Here is a 22,946-nt window from a genome sequence, read left to right as displayed (position 1 = left end):
CTGGTGTAAAAGACAAAGACGTTGAATCATTATCGGCGACGAATGTTTCTTTCCATAATTTGATAATAATTCGGAATACATACATACACACATACATATGTACATATGGAAATGACATTTCATGGGAACGAAATCGTGAATCCGTGAAATCGTGATCTAACCGACTGACTGATCGGATTTATGCTTAAACGTGGACATGATCACAATCGGGTTAATGATACGCCTATTACGCATATTACGTAAAAATACATATGTATACTACGTATATATATATATATATATATATATATATATATATATATATATATATATATGTACACGATATACATATGTATATCTTTGAGGGAACGTGATTCTTTTGTGCTTTATTCCGTTCATTCCTCGACAGATGATGCTCTGATAACCTGATTAATTATGAAAATACGTAATTAAAAACGTGAAAGATTCAGCCAGTTACCGTACCCACAACAAGGGTCGCCCTTTTTCCTTTCTCTTTCGTCGTTCTCCTTCCAAGGAAGAACACGCCCCCGGAAGGTCTAGATTCGTGAAACGCGACGTTTCGACGGGATACCGTCGCGGACGCGACACAATTTCGAAACTGTCGATACCTTCGGATGCAATTACTTATCGTCGTAAAACATCTAGTACAAAACTGGACGTGCAAACGCATCCAGCGCGGTGTATCACATCGTAATCACCATCGCCCACCGGCCGACCCAGTCCACGTTGATGCGAGACTTGCGCGAAAATAACGATCGATATTTCGTACTATATAGTATTTCGTACGTGTTATTTCGCCAAGTGATCGTTTTATCGTTTCTTCCCGACACGATTAACGTGCGAAACATCTATGCACATACGTACATTGAGTATAAACGCGTGAAACGAAAAAGAGAGACATGATAGATAAATAGATTACACATTTATTCGTGTTCGTTCGTCACATACATTTCAACATAAATATATACGTGCATACACACACACACGCGCGCGCGCGCGCGCGCGCATACATACACATATATTGACAAACAAACTATTCGATCGTGCTAAACAACTTGTTTTACGCGACGCGCTAAACTTCATCGAGCACGTTCTTTTCGTGTGAATCAACTTGTTTCGTAATGACTCATTGTCAAGATTATAGAAATTGGAAAAATACTGTGGTCGTACGTCATCGGGTCTACGGAACAGATTTTTCCTTAAAGAGAAAATCATTATAATTTTTATCTCACATCAACTAACCTTTCTCCATGTTAAACACGAGTGTACATCTAACGGAGATAATGTGATAACAAAATGTGATAATTCTGAGTAATTTTAAAATAGTAAAAGACGAGGGATGGATAACATCCAATTTTGGAAATTAACGCATTAGACGCTTTTCGTAAAAATTAAACACGTTTGTTTTATTGCTGCAGTGTACATAATTACCTACATGTACATATATTATTATGTTACCTACCGTTCCTGTTCCTACCATCTGTGGATAATTTTACTTTCATCGAGTTTCACGAATAGAAAAATTTATTTAAATTTCAAACATAACGATCATCGATGTATACCCATTTACGTAAATTTAATCAATTTAATCGTCCGATACAAAACTTTTGAAAACAGTTTTGCTGCAATTGGCAAGCAAATTTTCAATTATATAATGACTGAACGCAGTCAGTGAGTCGTTAAGATTCAAGATAAAGAGAATTATTGTTCGTTAGAAGCATCGCGGTAACTATTGTTCTAGATCAAACTAGTGTAAAGCTATAAAACTTTGAAACATGTAAAATTACAAACGTATCGAACAAAAATGATTGCTGGATTCCTTTTAAACGATCGTCGTCTGGAGAAATATCACGTTACAATGACATATTAATTAATCAACTGTTGCGTTGCAAGACAGAAAACAAAAGGGGGAACAATAGAAAGCAAATTTTTTGATTGCGCGTTCTGCACTGATCTACGGAAACAAATTTTTATCTTTGCATGTATTTTTTCTTTCCCTGTCTGTGTCCAATTATGGATTTTAATCAATTTTATTCTATTGTATTCAGTTTTCAAACAACTTGCTCCAACTCCTCGATAATATATATGTAAATACATACGTCTAGCTCGCTCCGTTTTTAAGAGTTATCTATCTTACCTCATAAGTTTTGCCAATTTACTAGTTTATATCTTTCATATATTTATTGAAAAATTGAAAACTAAACGTACTGATTGGATACATACGTGTGTATACTCCGTCTTTGTGCATAAAGTTTATCATCTACATCGCTGCAATTGCATTTATGCATTTAGAAAAAAAAAGATAAAATCGAGTTTGTGTCATTGCATTTCGACATACATATCGTGGTGCAATGAATACGCGAAGATACGTAAAAGCTTAACTACATAGCTTCAAATTCGGACATTATGGAAAATATAATGGCCAGTTATAAGAGACCAGAACAATCACATCTTGGCACAAACATAATTGTAGATATTATATACGCACCTTGTTTCCTAAACCCATCTTATCAATTGTTACTCGAAAAATTTGCAGTGTCAATAAATCTTGCGCAAATGGTTGATTCCCACTACTTTATTAACAGGCTAAATTTTGCTTGAAAGCTCAGCTAATCAACTCTCGATACTTTGGTGCTCGATACTTTGTGAACGTAGAACGAAACTGATGTTCGGATCGTGGTACACTATCGCACGAGTATCAAAAAAAAAAATAGATGGAAAAAAGGAGAGGACAGGCAGAGAGAGAGAGAGAAATTCACTGGCGCTCCGAACACTATTTTACAATTTCGACGATTGGTCGAGTTACCGTCGCTTATGTTGCCACGTATAAAACTTGAGGTGATGATCGATCGATCGGTTCGATTTACTTTGAAATTAATTATTATTGAAAAAAATTGCAATGGATAACAGTTATATTGACAAATTAAAAAATGCTACTAATATTTACTCCTGTTATATAGAAGAAAGTTTATAATTTTATCAACGTTGAACAAGCTTTGTACGCTACTTTGTACGCGTATCTTTCGTGATTTTTATTTTAAATACACTAAAACATAGAACAGTGAAGAAATAACTCGCTCGCGTATATTCCTGCACACAATCGACACAAATATGCGACACAGCTTAAGAAAAACGTTGCGGCACGTGATATACGCGACCAATACCATTCAGAGTTCCCCTACTTTTCTGTTACATTTAAACGATGACAGCGCCACTACGCGGTACAATTTCGTTCTTGTCGTCGCACTATGTATGCATGTACGATACGAAACATTTGTTTACACCAGTGATGCGTAGACTGAACATATTTCGGCTTTTAAACATATTTCTTCTCTAAGAACTCGATTATCTTGATTTAGAAAAATGTAGCCATGGAATAACTTCGACTTGCTGGTGGCAAGGCACGAAGAATTCGAATACACCGACCAAGGTCAATTCTGAATATGTACATGCGAAAAGTAGAAACAAATGTTAGTGATCAATCCAAGTAAGCTTTGAATTTTGTCAAGATTCTTCATTCCACTCCTCTGTTTCTAGATTAATATAATTTTGAAACATTATTTTAAACACCGCATTTTAAACAGCGAAAAGATGTATATTGTATAAGTATATACTATATAGTTTAGCATACGCTATTTTATCACATAGAAACGCACACAAAGAAATGATGCAAGAGACACTCCACCTGGCTGTACACAACGTCATTCGGTTATCATTAAACTGTTCTTGCTATAGATATGTAGAAATGTTAATATGAATACTAATACTTGAGATTAAGAAACAACAAACTTCTCTTGAACAAAGTTATTATATTTTCTATTTTTGTATTTCTTCCTTTCATAATTTTAATCGAATTTTCAATGATCTAAAATCTAAAGCCATCTTAAATTCTTTTCCACACGTATACAAAAACGTATCTACGTACATATACATATAGATACTTAGTATAGTGCATGCTACTCATAGTGTACTATATATAGATGCAACGTACGAGTCTGAATGTAGAAAGAACATGAAACTGTGATGACGTTTTGACAAATTATTTTCAGAAACTAGCGATAACCGATGAATTAATTATTAAAATATGTAAAATGTTTCCATTACTGCGACAACGGCCCGACTCTACTGTAATTAATCATGGAAAACAAAATAAACACATGTTATTTTAAATAACAATTTGAAGAAGCCACTGAAAATAAACCACGATAACGAGATGCTATGCGATACAACAAAAAAATATACCAGTTTTGTATAATCTACCTATTAAGATGTCTGATTTTTTTCCATAATTTCGACGAGCGTGATACAACTGGAATTTTAATTGCGAAAGGGATTTCAATGATGTAACAATTAAATTACCTATGAACAAGATTTTAGTATTTTAAAATGCAGATGGAAAGAATTATTACGTAAAGATATCGTAAGTACACGTCGATATTTCTCGATAAGATTAGATAAATTTTTTACTTTTCCACGATCATACAATCTGTACTCGATCGTGTATTGCGTCGAAATAATATAAATTACTACAATATTATATAAAAAGTAACACTTTCTAGTAATGTTGTTATAAATTTAACTACTGCAAATGTACTTTTATTCGCTTTTACATATTGAGTTTACAAGTAGAGAAAAATATTTAGTCATTTATTTCTTTCAGCCATGGCAATAATGTAGAAGGTTTATACAACGCAATGCATCACGAACATTGCGAGGAAGGAATAAGTTGATTACGGTGCTGCGATAGTATCGTGCCATTGCTATCATCATGCAGCTTTCTCATTACGTAGCCATAATAGCTTGTCTGTTATTCAAGTAAGATTACATACATTTACCCTTAAAAATAAAACAAAACTTGAGTCACGAATTGTAAGTAACTTGTATAATATTGAATCACGTTCTTTTTCCAACGAGCATACATTAAAAGTGTACATTTTGAATGAGAGAAATTCGCTCAATTAGTCTATGTACATCCTAGTTCTCTGGAAATAATTATGGGTGACAATTTGATCATTAACGAGATAGTCAAATTTTGAGACAAGACTGCTACTATAAATCTTTTCCTATTGAGCTTTGCTTGTGCACCTATCTGTTTGTTTTTTTCTTTCTTTCACTTCTATAATCTTTCCAATCAAGCAGCCTTACCAATCTTATCTGCTGTATACACGATTTGACGATCTACTTATATTCGTATATGGTATACATATACGTATATATATAGGAGCATAAATATCGTAGTCACTCTACTCGACAAACTTTATGTTTGGTAGGTATAATTTCATATAATTGTGTGTCCATTAGATCAATTATGGGTTCGGATGGTGAACAATTAATATCTGTTGTAAAATGGGGATCTATCAATGGCCAAAGCGTTGAAAAGTACACTTTGAAAAACAAATTGGGTCAAGAAGTGGACATCGTAACATATGGTGCAACGATAACATCTATCAGAATCCCAGACAAACACGGAAAAATAGCAGACATTGTATTAGGTTTTGATAACGTAGAAGGTACAATTAAATTTTTCCAACGGCCTTTGTACAAGCCATACTTTCAAATTATATATATATATACATATTCATCCTTTTGTCTTTCTCTCTCTTTTTTTTTTGAACAATTATGTTCGACTTGATCTTTTTGCAGATTATTCGTCCACTGTTTATAACCCGTATTTTGGTGCAACGATAGGAAGAGTAGCAAACCGTATAAAAAATGGACAGTTTACCCTGAACGGGAGAAAGTATCATTTAGCTAAAAATGTGGGGCAAAATACGCTTCACGGTGGTTTTAAAGGGTGGAATTCAAAAATATGGAATGCCGCTATTCAATGTAATCAACTTGTACTCTCTCTACTAAGCGAAGACGGTGACGAAGGTTTTCCTGGAGACGCGATAGCTTCGGTCATTTTTCAATTAACGACCGATGGCGAGTTACGCATCGAGATGAAAGTTTTCGTTACCAAAGCTACACCTGTTAACTTGACTAACCATAGTTACTTCAATCTAGCTGGTCATGTTCGTAAACCAATATTTAGAAATTTGTCATCTTCTTTATCTTTGGCAACGTTCGCGCAAAATGCGTAATTAACTCCGATCGGATGGGTTTCAGGATGGCAACGCAAAAGAACTATACAAGCATCAGTTTACTTTAAACGCAGATCGTTGGACTGTCACAGACGCAGAAAGTATTCCAACTGGAGAAATACGATCGGTTCTCGATACTGTGATGGACTTGAGAAACTCGACTATACTTGGAGATGTCATTGACAAAGTACCAGGTGGTGGTTACGACCATAATTTTTGTTTAAGGGTAAACGATACCACAAACGAAACAAACCTTGTTGCCAGGGTTTCACATCCTACTTCTGGAAGATATTTACAAGTCTTTTCAAATCAACCTGGAGTACAATTTTATACGGCTAACTTTTTGCCTGAACGCGACAGCGTGAGTGTTCGAGGAAAGAATGGAACCGCATATTTCAAACATGGTGCGTTCTGTTTAGAAACGCAAAATTACCCGGACGCAGTTAATCATGTAAGTATAAATTAAAATTTTAAACTAAATGACACTTTTCTGTTGTAAATGACTAAAATATAAATAATACATGCTTCTTTATATTATTTGAAGTTAATATCACTGCATTGATGCTTACAGGAAAATTTTCCTAATAGTATACTCGAACCTGGCCAAGTTTATTATCACATTGTTATATACAAGTTTGGAGTAGTTGCATAAAAATTATCCATCCTACTTTGCCGATACTACTGGTTTGGCAAATTATAATAATTTCATATTAATAAAATATGACATTACATTATTTTCTGTTTTATATTCTAATAGTTAAGCCAAACATCCTTGTGTACTACATTTTGCCCTAATACACACCTAAACAGTTATACAGATAAGGAGGGTGAAAGGTTCACTTCCAATGGAGAATGTTTCTTTTCATCAGGTATAGAATTTATATCAGCTAGTAGCCTTTCTTCACGTTGCTCCATTACTGGCGCAGTTGGGGGTGTATAACGGTTGGATATAAGTCCTTCTAAATAATATCCGACAGCGGCAAAAGGGATACATAACACTCGAAAAAAAAGTCTATTAAAAAGAATCATGATCTGAAATAAAAGCATACGTCGAATACATATTTCGCTATTTTATATAGTAAATATACAGATCAGAATCTAGCTGATTTTGATAACTTTCAAATATGCTGTAAAAATCAGTACTTTGAACAATTTTTTTCTTGTACATGAACACCCTGCTTTTGGATTTAGTTTCTGAGATATTCATGAAAAAGCTTTTGATATTTTTACTTTGAAATGGGCTATATGTCTCCTGAATTTGAGTTAAGTTTATCTGTGAGCACAATTATACTAGAAGCTCCCGAAACTTCTAAGAGTTTTTGTTTCATATTTCAGTTTGTAAATACAAGAGATGGAACTTGTCGCAAATAAAATTGATGGCCGACTGGTTTCACAGTGTTGGCGACTGGATTTAGAACAATATTGTCCCAAACCTTGTACATATATATAAAAACCATCGAGTTGGCTAAGAATTAAATAAGTTAGATTCGTGGTAATAGTAATTTCAATCCGCTCGCTCAACACTCAATCTGAGCCTGAGTTTACTGACTTGATTCAGATTCGGATTAGGTTAGGATCGGTAATAAATGAAAAAGCAATTTTACAATAAATTATTATTTGCACTAAGTGAGAAGATTTCAACCGTAGCATCGAAAAAGTGTAATTATTTGACTGTCGTACTAAACTAAACTAAATTGTGCAAGTTACATTTCATTCTGACTTGCTGTATTAAAATTTTAGCGAAACATATAAATTCATTGCGGCACGGGTACGCAACATTTTATGCTTTGAGATAAGTCTAATCTAAATCTACATAAGCGGTAAGTAACCTACATCAAAATAAAAATGTTACATTTTGACGAATATCTTGAAAACTAAAGCCCAGCAAGGGTTATGTATAGTATGTATAGGAAAGAGTTGTTCAAAAATTACTTTTTACAACGTATTTGAAAATCGTCGAAATCGATGAGCTCTCATCCATATAATTATTTTGCCACGTTACTTTTACTTTTCTCACCTTTTACACTTCCAATGAAAAAGGTTATGTTATTCTGTTTGACGTATACGTGTACTGATCAACTTGACGTTTCAAATACGAAACGTTTAATAACGTTCAACATTTAAGCACGCATCTCCGTCGCACTTCTACTCAAATTGCTGTAAATGTTTATACAAACTATCTACTTGTTACTGTTCTATCAGGTAATACGATGATAGACGAAATTTTAAGGTTATCACGTGTAAACTTGTAAACTTCAAAAAGAACGTGTATACGTATGTATATATCAACATATTTATATCGATGGAACATAAATCTCACTAACAGATGCTCTTAATGATTAGATGAATAGAAAGCAGTATTATATAAAAAGGATATATATACAGTTGTCATTTATAATACTAATAAATAAATAAAAAAAAAATATATATATATATATATATAAACTAAATGCATGATACAGACGATAAGAACACAATCAATAAAATAGGTAGTGTAATGTAACCGATTTTAGATTTCTCATCCGTTTAATTATCATCTAGTCTATTTAATATTATTCATCGACTAAACTTTGATATTAACTGTGAATTAATAGCTATCAGTCACTAAAAATAAAAAGTTGGTAGTTTTCCTTTTATTTGTACTTATTTCTCTGCTTTCAATTGTCGTTCTGTTATGTAATTAACGCAACAATCTCTGAAATATATTTACGTATTTATGTGGTGTGTGTTACGCATTTTACTTAGTTCCACCAGTTTATTTATTTCTCTTTGTAATTTATTGAGAGTTGCGAAGTAAATCAAAGAATCTGATTCGACATCTATGGAAAATATTTGTTTACACGGAACAAATATCCGTGGATATTACGCTCGAAATTCGTGGTTTTCCAATGCGTCCTGCAAGTTCTTCAACTTTCAATTAAATACAGTGAATCAAAAAACTATCGACACATCTAACTTTTTTGCGATACTTTGTGAAAACAAGTGATGTATTATCTGTTTTCATAAGTAGTTTACTACGTACAAACGTAATGTGCATAGTGGCAATTTCAGTAGTACAAGAAATATAAAAATTCGAGAGTCAAAAAAGTATTAACATCGCCTGTAATTCCTGAATCGACGTTATAATGGTACTATATTTAACGTTAGAAGAGCTGCGAAATATCCTTTTACAAGTACTGGAATGTTATCGAATGACATCACGTCAAAATCACGCGAAAGGAAGCGATTGTCTCTTCAATGAATCATTGGAAATATTTCATATCCTGCTCAAATAATAATAGTATAGCTGCAAGGAAATAAACATCTCGTAAATTATAAGAAATTTAATTCAATTGAAGCAAGATTTGTTCGTGCAAATTTTTTTTCCTTGCAGCTCTGCGATATCATTCCAGTACTTATAGAAGGATGTTTTGCAGCTTCTTTTTTTTTTAATAACATTTCGCCATTAAATGTAGATTAAGCAATGGAATTACAGGTGTGTTACAATATTTTCTTGATCCACTGTATATCGTGTTTGTTGCAAATAATGCGTCAATGATGAATTGCCAACTTTTATGTAGTTCTGAAAATACAGCAGACTGTTTCTTTATTTTTACGATAGTGCGAACTTTTAAAATAAATGGTGTAAGTAAATTACGGTACTTTCCTATTATAGATAAGAGATACATTCAAATATAGTAGATTAGAGATACATCCAATGAGCTGTATTATGCGTGTTTGTTTACATTCAAACGTACACTTGATCTTCGGTTACAGATTCATTATCAATTTACACACAGTATATTCATCGCTGGCGTTTTTTTCCGTTGTAAAGTTACGTACGTTCGCACAAAAAATTTTCGGATGAGTTTTATTTTAATTTTAAGTTTGGAAACACGAGTGCACGGACAGATGTGGCGTAACATATACACAGGCGTGTACGTATACATGTATGTATACGTAATCGCGTGTATACGTACACAGATTAATAAGCACTCGTACAGACTTATGTATGTATCACCCCGTTGCTCGTTTCGTCTACAGTCTACGATAGTTCCGTAGTTTTTGCTCGCGCATACTGCACACTTTTGTTTTTATATCGCAAGATTCATTCCCGCAATGTTAACTTAAAGCTATCGTTAACGTTATTTCGATCATTGCACAAAATAACCCTAAACTATTTTGTACAAGTATAATATATATATATATATATATATATATATATATATAATTCTATACGCAAATTTGGTTTCATTAGAATAGAATACTAAAGGATTCTACTTGACTAGTTTTATGCATCACTATGTTGGTTTCGATCGCGGATTTGCAACTGTTTGGAAAAATCGCGTTATCGAGAAGTGCAAGACAAATACGCGTGATTATATGTAATCTAGCTGTAACATTCTCTTCGAATACTTGTTCATTCGTACACGTTGTTTCGTCGCTTAAATCTTGATGATGAAAAATTTATCAACCAATCGAAGAAGGTTTGCTTATATTGACAAGTGGCATAAATCGCGATCTCTTCTATCTTTCTTCTATTCTTGATACAAGCGGTTCGCTAATACGTTACACATCCATGAAACGGTAATTCGGACAAGATATACAATTGCTCGAGAATATAATTGTTACTTTAATGTTTTACGATTCTCTCTTGCTATCTCTTGTTGATTTTAATGTGGTGGTTTTTCAAAGAGTAAATACCGTCACCTTGATAACTCATGAAAATTTGAATCTACGAAACTACTGTTTAAAACATGTACCATGTAATATTGATTTCAATCGTCTACGTACGTTTCTTTTGTACGAAAAATATCATGGAAATGTTTGCTCAATTGGTAAAAGTTACATATGTTATTGGCTTTATACATAAATTTCTCTTTACACTGGATGCATAATCGATAAGAGCGTACTTAAAACAGTCTCTTCTTAGATTGAAGAGAAACCAAAATTTTGCAATGTAGTTTCTTGCGAAGTGCAGATAATGAAAATTTGGGACAGCAGGAAATTAGGAAATAAGAAGAAGTGTCTGTAGAAATGACTGTACGTAAGACAACAAAAGGTGAGAAAAGTGGGAAGACGGTTAAGAGAAGAATGAGGGACAAGGAGGAGAAATAAGAATAGAGAAGAAACAGTGGTGAATGTAGAGGATAGGGAGAGCGACGGCAACGAGAGAAACTTCTTTTTGAAACAATAAGTCGTTCCGCGATCTCTAATTAATTGCATCTAACGTGCATCTATCCGATAAATATTTAGTGAGCTTTATCGTATCGTCTCGTACGTTTGTAGACTAGGAAGTATATTCTTTGAAGCACCACCAATGCGTATAATTTTTGTAACAGAGCCTTACAGCTGAATGAAATACACACTTGCGAATAATCTAGAAAAATTATTAACTTATTTGACGGAACTTGAAACATTCCATCGCGTTCCTTCTTCAAGATATATTCAGTTTTCCTTAGCATTTAACGTCTTTACCAAAATTGTTTTACCTAAGAAAGCAATGGTTTCTCGCGCGATACGATCTTTCCCACCTTTCCCTCTCTTTCCTTTCCTTTTCCCTATGGAAAAGTTAATAACCCTTACGCAACACCTTGGATCAAATCGTCGTACAATCAATATTCTTCCCTTCTCTCGCACAGAAAGAAAGAAAGATTCCACAGATTTGAACGAGCAGATCGCAAAGCTTCTATCGATCGTTGATACAAACAGATACCTGAATACGCCTTCGTAGATAGTATATCTCACCATTCTTTGCTGATTATTGTCCCGTCTGATATAGGTCGAAATCTACGGCATCTGCAACGAATTGAAACGAATTTGTAAACGAATTACAACTATATAATAATAATAATAATAGGACAATAAATAATAATCAAACACAATTTGTTGTATACACAATTATGTAAAGCATCACCGCAGTCGCTTAAATACCTAGCATTATTTTCTGCAACGTGAGGAGGCAGAGATGTAGGTGGTGGCGGAGGTTGAGCATTTGGTGGACCACTGTTGTCAGAGTCATTGTCGCTGCTCTCGTCGGTACGTTTAGCTGTCTCTCCTAAAAGATGCGAGGGCACTCCTCTAGGAGAAAATTTGGATAATACTTCAGAATGGGACCTGATCCTGCGCTGCGGTCTTTGAAATCGCAGGTTCAATTGGCTTGCGTCGGTCACGTATTTTTCGCTTTGCCTTCGGCGACGTAACGCAGGAGTACATCCAGTTAGATTTTCATCTTCTGTCGAATTAGCCGATGTTAAAGATGAAAAGATCGATGGTTCATCGGGTAATGCCAAGCAGCGTCTCAATACCTCCACTGTCAAGCGTTTGCCTTTGACAGCTAAAATTTGGCAATATTAGTATCGCTAAGAAGCTATACCCAATCTTAATCGCGATAAATTGCCGTCCAAAACACGAAAAATGCAATTTTTCATTCTCTTTCCCTCCCTTCTCGTCTCTCGATTACTCGAGACGATCAAAATCTGTTTTCATTTAATAGCGCGTATATATATATGTATGTATATACTCTTGGAATCTTCAACACATGATCTATCAAACAACAGATATGTGAGTGTGTGTGTGTGTCACATACACGCATACGTGCACGCACGCGCATGTCATAGAAGTGTTCAAAGAAAGGAGAGGAATATGTATGTAGTAGTTGAACGAAAGATGTGCGATTTTCCAACGATAGTGTGTCTCTGTAGACTGCGAGTGTCTTTAACCGGGGAGCTACTTTTGAGCGTAAGAGGGGAAGCAAAAAAGAGGCAATCAAACAATTCGCAACAAGTTGAGTACAACGATGACTTTTAAACTACGATTAAATACGATTATAAACATTTTTCCTTACGACCACTTACTTTTTTTCTTTTTTTTTTTTTTCATTGTAATCTCTTTGAATTGCTTTGAGATGCTTTTCGATCCTTTGTTGAAGTTGTGTGTTCAAAAAAATCACGTCACGTCGTATGTAAACTAAATACGAATCAGAAATTGAACGATGCCTTTTCCGTTTTAAGCAATTTTCACCGTTCGTTTATTATCAATCGCAAAAAGAATGTTAAACTCGTAAAGAGCGTTAGACTCGTCAGACTCATACTCAATCGAATCCATACAGTGTTAAACGTCGCACGTGAGGTCGGAAAGATAGGATCATAAATAAATACAGTGTAAGCTAAAAAAAAAAAAAAATCTTACTAACTAGCATCTTTTTCCCGGGTTATAGCCGCAGGTGTAGACGACTTTTCTACTTCGTTTCCCACGCCACTTCTGATATTTTGCGTATTTTGCGTATCTGGCGTCGACTCCGATAATGAACATCTCGGGCTTTTAACCGGAATTGGAATTTTACTGACGGTGTTGTAAGTCCTGTTGGATGCCTCCTTTTCTTTGTCCTCCTTATATTCACGAAGTGGTAGCACGTTCGGTATAGTAGTCGAGGCAGTGATAGGGCTGTTTTCCTTATGCACGGCATCATCGCCAGGCGCTCGATTTTCAACCGCATCATCGTATATTGACGGTTCTTCCCTTTCCGGATTGGGACTAGCCGGACTATCTACTGTACCGTTTGTCATTTTTCCTATAAAATCGCATTAAATGAAAATCAAAAAGACGGTAGCGATATGAAATGTATGATAATGGCTACAATAGAAACGTGTCACAATATCTCCATTACCACCGTCATCATCAACAGCAACACAACAGCAGTAGCGGTAGCAGCAGCAATAGCAATAACCACAATCAGCAGCAACAAGTAAAATACAACAACAGAAACAACAATGATGACAACGACGACGACGACGACGGCGACAACAACAAACAAACAAACAAACAAACAAACAAACAACAACGACGACGACGACGACGACGGCGACTAAGATGATGACGCCAATAACAACAACAGTGATCTCATTGAACTTGAATCTTTTAGAAATTTCGAGGCAAGATAGACTGTACTAAATTGAAGCGTTTGTATTTACTTTGCAATGGTTCTCTGTCCGCGGTGGTTTGTACAACTGTAGCACCACCTGTTGCATCAACTACTCTAATCTCTAGTCTTCCTGCCACTGCTTCTTCTTCTTCTTCACCGCCGGGTGTGCTGGGTATTGTGTTGGGTGGTGAGAAAGCGACTGCTGGTACACTAGCCCTTCGTGGCGGAGGGCTTTGCCTCGGTTCGTCGTGACGCGTTGCTACATTTCTCATGACGTCAACCTCGTACAACAAATCATCGAATGCAGCTTGCTGAACCTGTCGATGAAAAATGATACGTGTGCGATATTGTTCTCGAGGAAATGTTCCAAAGTTCGTAGTACAAAGATGAAGCAATTACCTACCAATGGTGCTTCGAGGTACGCGCGAACGTGCGACGCTAACGCAGGAACGCTCCAAGCTCGCGGAAGAGCGCCTTGAAGATCTGGATATTTCTCGATGCCAGCAATGTTTAAACACCTGTGAGGCGCCACGGGCTTGGTGGAATCCTCACTTATTCGCGAGAGGGCAGTTGGTATTATTGAATGTTGAGGTGCGATCGAATGAATGGTCGATTGAGCCACTGTCGTTTTCGCATCAATAGATGCAGGCACTGAAGTTGCGACGGTCACAGCGTCACTACCAACTGTTGACTGTGTATGGAAATTTTATGAAACCAAGTCAAAACTCGTGCGTCTTATCTCGTATTCGTTGCTCGAGTCAAATGAAGAAAAAAAAAAAAAAAATGTATAAGAGACAATGTGGACATAACGATTGAACACGCACATCATCTTTTCATCAACCGTATCTTTTAATCTATTCTAATACAACATATATAAAACATGCGTGTCTAATTGTCTAAAAAACGTGTGTGTCCCGTTAAGTTTTCTTGCCGATGCGCAGGGTAACATGTCGCAGATTCGACAGAACTAGGTGGCGATACAATAATTAATGTCTAATCAAAAGCACAAATTGAGGACAAAAATAGAAACAAGAACACGGAACATAGAAAGATATGTAAAGCTCGAAACGGTGATAGATAAAGAACTCTCGATTTGATTCTGTAGCAGGTAACAGGCGCATCAAAAGGGGACATCGCTACAGGCCAGACGTGGCTAGAATATCAATATACACGCGCATTTTTAAATGATTGAATTAACTTAAAAACAAAGAAATTATGCATATAACTGCTCTATATATATATATATATATATATATATATACACACACAGGTGAAAGAGAGATAAAAAGTTAAAGGTGAAAGACTATTAACGCAATAAAATTAAAGCAATATTGTAAATTGAAACTTTTTATCTTTATGATATAAAACTTGACGAAAAAAACTAGAGTGTCTGCTAGATTCGTAATTGATGATAGCACAATGATATATTTGAAATACGGTTACCTGTGCAACCATAACTGGCATGTTGGTGCCCTTATGCTCGGGGCTTTGTAAATTCTCTCCTTTCCATTCGTTGTCAGTCTCTTCGGAATCGTCAAATTGTGATTTCCACTGGGAAGCGAGAGTCAAACCACCACCACCTTTAGTTACTTGCTGCAATGCCGATACATTGTCGTCATCTATCTGCGCGAATTGAGTAATGGAACAGTCTCTTATCGCAGCGCGATTAGTTCTTGCCTGTTGGCGTCCATCCGTCCTTCTTCGCGGTTCTCTTTTCAGTGGTTCTCTTTGTTCCGTAACCTGTGTGTGCGTGTGCGTGTGCGTGTGCGTGTGTGTAAAGAAGTAGAAACAAGTTCTTTTTCGTTATTGTTCATTGTATGTAACGCACAATCGGACTTTATACATACGGGACTCTGATTGCCAACGTATTTCGGATTGGTAACGTCGTAGGAACAGTAAGAGGCATCGACTTCGGTTTGTACACGAGGACTAGGAGGTTCGCCAGCCGTTGCTTCCGGTCCAGACGTTACTCGTAATCGAGCAAATGTTGCGCCACTTGCAGATTTCCTTAATGGCGCTGCGGCATTAGCTCCAATTTTATTGCGAGGAACTTCTGAAGCAGAACGAGCGGATGCCATTAAAGCGTCTCCTTCGTTATCTACCACGCCTGTTTGCGGTTCTGCTGCCATCGAGACTGCACGCCTCTTTTTAGGCGAGTCTGTAGAAATAAATTGATAAAGGATACACGTGAACCGACATGACAAACTTTCCAAGAAGTTAAATCTCATTTTGAAACTAGTAACCTTGAGCTTGCTGCCCTTGAGTTTGTTGATGAGTATTGTCCACCGTAGGTATCGTGGCGTTGCAATTTTTATCTCGACCATGATTGCTGATTGCTGATGTAAACGGCACCGAGGATCCTTCTACTCCGCGTTGTTTGTTTCTTCTACATATACTGTCATAATCCATTTGTGCCTGCAAAAGATACGACAGATATACATTTGAAATATACATTTGAACGTGAGTTGTCTAACGTGGCCTGATAGTAACGTCCGATAATACGTTACGTATCCAGTTCCTTACGTCTAATTCCTTTCTGTTGTCGGGCTCAACGTTCTCCTGATTATTCGTATCGACATTTGGCGTGGTTGGCGCTTGATTGATCGTAGTAGCTGTGGTCAGTACAGGAGGCATGGCAACCTGATAGTTACTAGGTAGAGATCTGGTGGTTGGTAAACTTTCGTTCGTTATAAACGGTCTCTCCCAATCGTAGGGATCAGTAGCTTTCACTCCTCTACGTTTCAAGCAACGTTCGAATAAACCTGCCAGCATTGCGTAATCCGGTTTGTCCGAGTATCCCAAACTCTGAAAACAATGTTCCATTGGTTGTCGTTGTATCATTTAACGAGCATTGGATTATCACTGGACATGATTCAAACAGAATGGAAATAGACTGCAGTTTGTTAGGGCAAAAACGTGTAATAGATGAGAGCCGCGTACCTGAATATGTTCCAAAAAGACACGGAGATCCGCTGGAAGATGTTTTAAAAGCAAACGATGATCGTACTTTTCTTTCATGAGACCCACCTAGACGAAGAAACGAGAGATGGATGAAACGTGGAAGGGAGGAAGGGAAGGAAGGAAGGAAGAAGGGAGGACGGGAGAAAGACAAGGAGGAAAAGAGAGAAAAGGGAAAACGATACATTAAAGTTTAGGCGAGATCACTTTTTCACGATGAAGAAGACGCATATCGGACGATTAAACCAAGAATACTTGCAACATCTGTGTACCTGTTCTTTATCCTTTATTTTTCGCCATGGAAGTTGTCCGTTAACAAATTCTACCAGCATGTAAAACAACGACCACAAATCGTCGTGCCTGCCCATCTCTTTATTTTTGTGCGCATTCACTGATGCGTACCGGACGGTTCCTCTGAATCCTGCCGCGCTACGAGGTGGTCTAACTTCACCGGTGCCCGTTGTAAATTGCCGAGCCAGGCCAAAGTCTAACATGTAAACCAACTTGGATGTATGCGGAAGTCGTCCCATTGAAAAGTTTGACTGCAAATACAATATCGGTTGTAAAGAAACAATATTAAACAGGACAAGAGGAAAAGCACGTTTGTCCATGTGCAACGGGAAAGGAGAAGGAAAAGGAGATGGAAATCACTGCGTACATACACATACAGTTTGGAAATTCTCAATCTCGAAAGCGAAACGAAAAGAGTTGAAGGTAAGGAAGGAACGGTGAGAGTAGCCTCTTTGAGAATAGAGTAGCTCGCTGTTCTCGGAATGTACTGTACAGAGAATGTAAATGTCGGAAAATAAAAATGAAGACAAACTTACAGGTTTGATATCTCTGTGAAGGAAGCCTACTTGATGTATGCTTTCGATCGCTTTGAGAATTTGGAGTCCTAAACGCAGAGTGGTGGACAATGAGAAAGCACCTCGTGGCTGAGCGCGCCGTAATTCTGCCAAATTTTTTCCTTGTAACTGCATTACGACATAGTTGAATCTGTCGTTACGGCCACAACCTATAAACCTGCACACATGTTCTCGGCCTGCAATGGGGAATGGCAAGCGTTCATCGACAAAAATAAGAGTGATATTTACCTTGAATATTATAGTTTCATGGGGGAAAGGGTGGAACCCTGCATTTACGCTAAATCATTTGCTACGTGATATAAGATTATGGAACGAACCCTGAAGTTTTTTCAATACCGCTACTTCCATCTTAAGAACCTGCTTCGACTGACGTGCCGACTCAACTTTCAATGCGACTTGCTCTCTGGTCATCAAGTCTAGTCCTTCGTAAATTTCACCAAATCCACCGCCTCCTATTCTCCTGACCTGTGGAAAGTATACGACACCTGACCTGAGCGGTTGCAGGAGTGATTGTTTGAAACATTAACACAAAGGGGCAGAATAGCGGAAGAATAGATGTGAAAGATGAGATAATGAGCTTGAGAGAGAGACAGAAAATGTGAAAGAGAGAGACTGGAAACTCACGACTTTCCACCGTTCTTTGACCACATGGCCAGGTTGCAGCAAATCCTCGCTCATCATAGTTATATTGTTGTTCTGATCTGTGCTTTCGTCGCCTACATTCCTTGGCTGCAACGTCGTCGAATGATCGTCGGGATGCCTAGAAATCGCAAGCGAATCCTGTTACGAGATTCGTTAAAAATTAAAAAGAATATTCGCATGCTGCTGGTCGATGTTTCGGTGGCCTTCTGTATTAGCCACTGGCCGATAACGCGAGAAGCACGACGATGCGAATCGAGCAAGCACGATAATAGGTACGAAAATAGGTGAGACTGAAGGAAAATCAAGATGAATCGCGGTGTGATGCGAGTAAGCTGAATGCGAAACGAACGATTCGACGTAGCGAACTTTACAGCTGTCAATGCGAGACAAACGACACACCCTGTGGCTGTAACAGGTTAGGTTTTTAACCTAAGGCATATTGTAGTATAAAATTGGTCGATACTGAGCGCCCCGTGCTAGGCAGCCATGATTACGCGCGAGCGAAGGGTGCAGCGGGTATGAAGGGGGCGATTGTCTGCTGTCTCTACCTATCACGGTTTTTCAACCACGTTTTCAATCGCGTTCGACCCGTCACACCTACTGTCACCTACTGTTCGGTTCCTTCTCTCTGCTTATCCTTGTCCCGAATTGCTCCTCCGTTTTATATTATGTATTTGCCACCGCGTTGCAACGCGTCGGCCGCCGCCAGTCGATTCTCTCCGAGTCGAATCTTTTACTCTATTCTAAGTTGGATTGACTATTATTACGAACGGAGCCGAACGAGGCCGAGGCTAGCGATCATAAACCAAAGAGAGAGGAGGCGCAGCTAAGGGGAAAAAGAAATACGTCTAAAATCTAGCTTTGCCTCCTTCATTTTGGAGAACTGTGGCCGCGCGGAATATGCTCTGTCCTGTACCATTGGCATTGTCGTTTATCATTTTCTACGATTCAACGCGCGATCTGTCTAACAACGCGCACCGACTAATCCACCAACCAATCCAAAAGAGTACTTTATTTATCGGTACTTTATTTAATTCCACTAACAATCGTCGTCGTTTTCCGACAAATCGTAGACGACGTTTTTTCTGCACAATCCAAACTCGGTTCTCGGTCAGTGCGCCGTTTCACACGCTCCCGCACTTCCCGTTTCCATCCTCCCTCCTTTCCCCCTTTTTCTCTACTGCTTCTATCTCCTCCCCTTCCCACTTTCTGTCTCTCCCTCTTTCTCCGGCTCCTATATTTTCCACCTCACCCTTTCTCCTATTCACCCCCTTTCTTTCTCTCTTTCCTTCTTTCTTTCTTTCTTTCTTTCTTTCTTTCTTTCCCTCGTTCCTTCGTTCCTTCCTTCACCCTCACTCTCACCCTCCTCCCTCGCTCTCACCCTACCCCGCCCCGCTAATCCTTCCTCCTGGCTCTTCCTCCGGCACTCGAACGCGGCTCTTCGATCCTTCCTAATTCTCCTTCGTCCCTCCTTTCTCCTATTCCACTGCTCCCTTTACCCTTGCGATCACTTTCTTTCACCACCAATGTCAAACACATCGGATATGTTCATCAATGCTCTACTACTAGATCCCGTCAAACACCGATGGAACGGCCATTTTTCGATTTCGTACCACGGCATTCGTAATGCTTGTAAACGCCGCGAGATAGCGACCTGAATGCTCGATCGATCTTGGCCGTTCTATCTTTTCCCTCTATGATTTCAAACTATGGTTTCGCGTTTCGCCTGTTTCGCCTGTTTCGCCTGTTTCGCGTGTTTCGCGTGTTTCGCCGTTCAATCATTCGCAACTGAATCCGAATCCTTGTCTTCTTCTTCTTCTTCTTCTTCTTCTTCTCTCTCTCTCTTTCTCTGCTTCCTTTCTTTCTTTTTTCTTTTCCCCCCTCCTTTCTTTCGCTCTTTCGTAAAAATTCACCGTTTCCTATTCTATTCTACGCACGTTCTATTTTTATTGTACACCGTGTGTTACAAAACAGCGCCCACCGTAAAGAGTTATCGTTAACATTTTCGCGTGTCCAACACGTTACACATGTACGCGTATCGTAGCTAGCTGCGATTATTTATTCATCGCTCCGCGTTTTTACGGCTGCGCACATTACTACGGCAAACGGCATCTATCTATTAGAGTGCTTCGAATCTCTTTGAATGGCGTGCAAAACGAATAACGAATAATGAATAATGAAGGTACAAAGATATTTCTACAGTAGTAAAAAAAAAAAAAAAAAAGAAAAGGTAAATGCCTCCTCCATTTATTTAAACAAATGTCAACGAATCCATGAAATTTTCATGTCTTTTTTTTTTTTTTTGTATAGCACGATGCTTGCTAGCATACTCGTGCATACTTTGTATTTCATCATTATTATTGTACTGTTAAATTAAACGTACACGACGTGTACATCTTCTGGAACGATCCCAACGAAACAAAAGCACTTGTTAGACGTAGGAACTTTAAACGTACGAGAACAATTTTCAGCGACAATGTAGTTGAAAAAAAAAGAAAAGAAAAGAAAAGAAAAGAAAAGAAAGAAGAAACGAAAGCAGTTACACAGTCGTCGTCGTTGTTACACGTGAATTGCAACAAAACACTTACACTTCGTATCGATCGCCCATTATTTTCGAGTTTTTTCGAAAACTATCCAAGTATTTTCCACCTTTCGAAATAAGCCTGCCTCTTCCGCCGACTATATGTCTACTTGTACATGTATACGTATATTTATGAACGTTTGCGAACGTTTACGTTTACACAAACAAAGTGTATGGAAGTAAATATTTGCTTCGTTACACATTGTTAATACTCTTTTCGCGACATGTAATGACAAATTCAAATTCCTCTCGGCAACCACGTTTTTGGGGGTGAACCACGTTTAGCGTGTGAAAGCGGTTAACCAATCGACGTCCATTTGTAGCCGTAAATCGGCCGATCGAGTCAACTACTGCTGCCACCATTTATATTTGAAAACGATAACGAAAAAGAAATTATTCTCGTCTGTAAATCGTCTGTAAGAGCTTAAACATGATACAAGTCAGTTGGCGGCATTGATTGATGTAATGACACGACACATGTATATAGTTAAGAATTGGTCCAGATAACATACCTGAACAACGACACGATCGAACCGCGCGCGTGCGAATTTATTGTTAGTCACGCAGAAGCCGTGCATTTCTCGCATGTTTGCGAACGAATGTCATGCTCAAGGTAAAAATTCTTCTTTCATTCGGGTCGAGTGTTAAAATGTCTGCCGTTTAAAAAAAAAAAAAAAAAAAAAAAAAACGGCAACACGTGCGTATGTTGTTGGAAATTGAGAAATTTCGTCGGCAGAAGGATTTTAAATTTTAGGAGGGGTAAACACGGCACGCGCGAGGAATTCGCCTGATCAACGTTCGACCGTATTCTTCGTGCGTGTTTAATAAAAATCGAGCAATGAAATTTCGAAATGCTCAAATTATACTAACTCCATTCGCCAGAGGGCATAATTTAAGTTTAAACATCTATTTTTAAACGACCCCACTCTGCATGTATATGAAACGCGATGTAGCATCTTTCAACGCGCCAAGATATTTTTTTTGCAAGCGGCTTTGCTTATAAATTTCAGTCAATGTCAGCCTCGAGCATTTCTTTCGCTTGCGATCGCTCCTCTTTGTCGCTTCTTCTTACGACGAACGTGTTTCAGTTTTAAAAAACTTGCGCATTTTGTTTTGTTCAGGTGCGTACGCGCGTACTCGTGTATGTGCTACGCAAGTATACATATAGACGTATGCGTAATACAAATATACGTTCGTGTGTATATATATATATTTGTTCAAAAATTCAAAAAGTATGTATGGTAATTTGCATGTAAGGTTGTTTTCGCATGCACGCACGCACGCACGCACATGCATACGTACAAAAAGGTGAAATTAAGTGGCGGATTACATGTGTATATGTATAGAATAGGAACATACAGGTTCCCCAGCTCCTGCTGGAAACAAGAAACAAAGAAAGGACAGAGGATCGAGCGTGTGAGGTCGAATCGAATTGGGGTGCATCTCGTAGAGAGATAATCACATACCACTTCATAGTTTCAAGTAACGACAAAGCGCATAAAGATCGTTGGAATGTTGGTTACACAAAGACGCCGGCGACGTCGAGTAGCAGAATGATTACGATGATGTTTGCCCGTAACGGACGGTGGTGGCAACGATAACGGCAGATATGGCAAATAAGCGGCAGATAATGGCAAATCGGTATGGTCGGTCGGTATGCGAGATTCGAACACTAGAAACGAACGTGAGATTCAATCGACTCCTCGGATGGAATCGGCGAGAACGTGACGCGATTTCTGGTAAATTGCTCCGCGATGTTCTTTCATCTAGGGCACGAGTCAGCGAACGAATGAAATTCGCCGCCGCGATCTAGATAACGCCGTGAGATTCGTTGGCGAACCGGTGGCTCAAGTTCTCCGACTAGCGAGTTAGAGCCAGAAAGCGAATCGTCGCGTTCCACTGGCATTGGACGC

At 38.0% G+C, this 22,946-nt stretch overlaps 2 protein-coding genes across 13 annotated transcripts; one reads left to right on the top strand and one right to left on the bottom strand.

Moving 5' to 3' along the window:
• The first annotated feature begins 4,001 nt into the window (after window positions 1-4,001).
• LOC122539190 (galactose mutarotase) lies at window positions 4,002-6,817 on the top strand. 2 transcript variants are annotated; one of them, XM_043673892.1, is made up of 6 exons: window positions 4,002-4,420; window positions 4,661-4,815; window positions 5,302-5,510; window positions 5,644-6,014; window positions 6,109-6,534; window positions 6,655-6,817. In XM_043673892.1, the coding sequence occupies exons 2-6, from the start codon at window positions 4,769-4,771 to the stop codon at window positions 6,733-6,735; spliced, it is 1,134 nt and encodes a 377-aa protein (XP_043529827.1). In that variant the 5' UTR covers window positions 4,002-4,420; window positions 4,661-4,768; the 3' UTR covers window positions 6,736-6,817. The 2 variants fall into 2 exon arrangements, with proteins under 2 accessions (XP_043529827.1, XP_043529828.1); XM_043673893.1 differs by lacking the exon at window positions 4,002-4,420 and having other exon boundaries at window positions 4,768-4,869.
• Window positions 6,818-9,765: 2,948 nt separating this feature from the next.
• LOC122539182 (tau-tubulin kinase homolog Asator) lies at window positions 9,766-22,670 on the bottom strand. Of its 11 annotated transcripts, none has more exons than XM_043673870.1 (15): window positions 22,500-22,670; window positions 18,435-18,570; window positions 18,128-18,275; window positions 17,772-17,986; window positions 17,217-17,486; window positions 16,927-17,013; window positions 16,510-16,791; window positions 16,230-16,401; window positions 15,834-16,144; window positions 15,430-15,726; window positions 14,390-14,677; window positions 14,036-14,303; window positions 13,258-13,635; window positions 11,997-12,399; window positions 9,766-11,861 (listed from the first exon to the last, which is right to left on the bottom strand). In XM_043673870.1, the coding sequence occupies exons 1-15, from the start codon at window positions 22,505-22,507 to the stop codon at window positions 11,807-11,809; spliced, it is 3,318 nt and encodes a 1,105-aa protein (XP_043529805.1). In that variant the 5' UTR covers window positions 22,508-22,670; the 3' UTR covers window positions 9,766-11,806. The 11 variants fall into 11 exon arrangements, with proteins under 11 accessions (XP_043529805.1, XP_043529812.1, XP_043529814.1 ...); XM_043673877.1 differs by lacking the exon at window positions 22,500-22,670 and adding an exon at window positions 19,839-20,204; XM_043673879.1 differs by lacking the exon at window positions 22,500-22,670 and adding an exon at window positions 19,705-19,723.
• Between the last annotated feature and the right edge of the window lie 276 nt (window positions 22,671-22,946).

Source organism: Frieseomelitta varia, unplaced genomic scaffold (genome assembly GCF_011392965.1).
Source record: "Frieseomelitta varia isolate USP_RPSP 00005682 unplaced genomic scaffold, Fvar_1.2 scaffold_192, whole genome shotgun sequence".
NCBI classification, from domain to species: domain Eukaryota; kingdom Metazoa; phylum Arthropoda; class Insecta; order Hymenoptera; family Apidae; genus Frieseomelitta; species Frieseomelitta varia.
The sequence above is the reverse complement of the archived record's forward strand: the minus strand, read 5'-3'. Positions and strand labels throughout refer to the sequence as shown.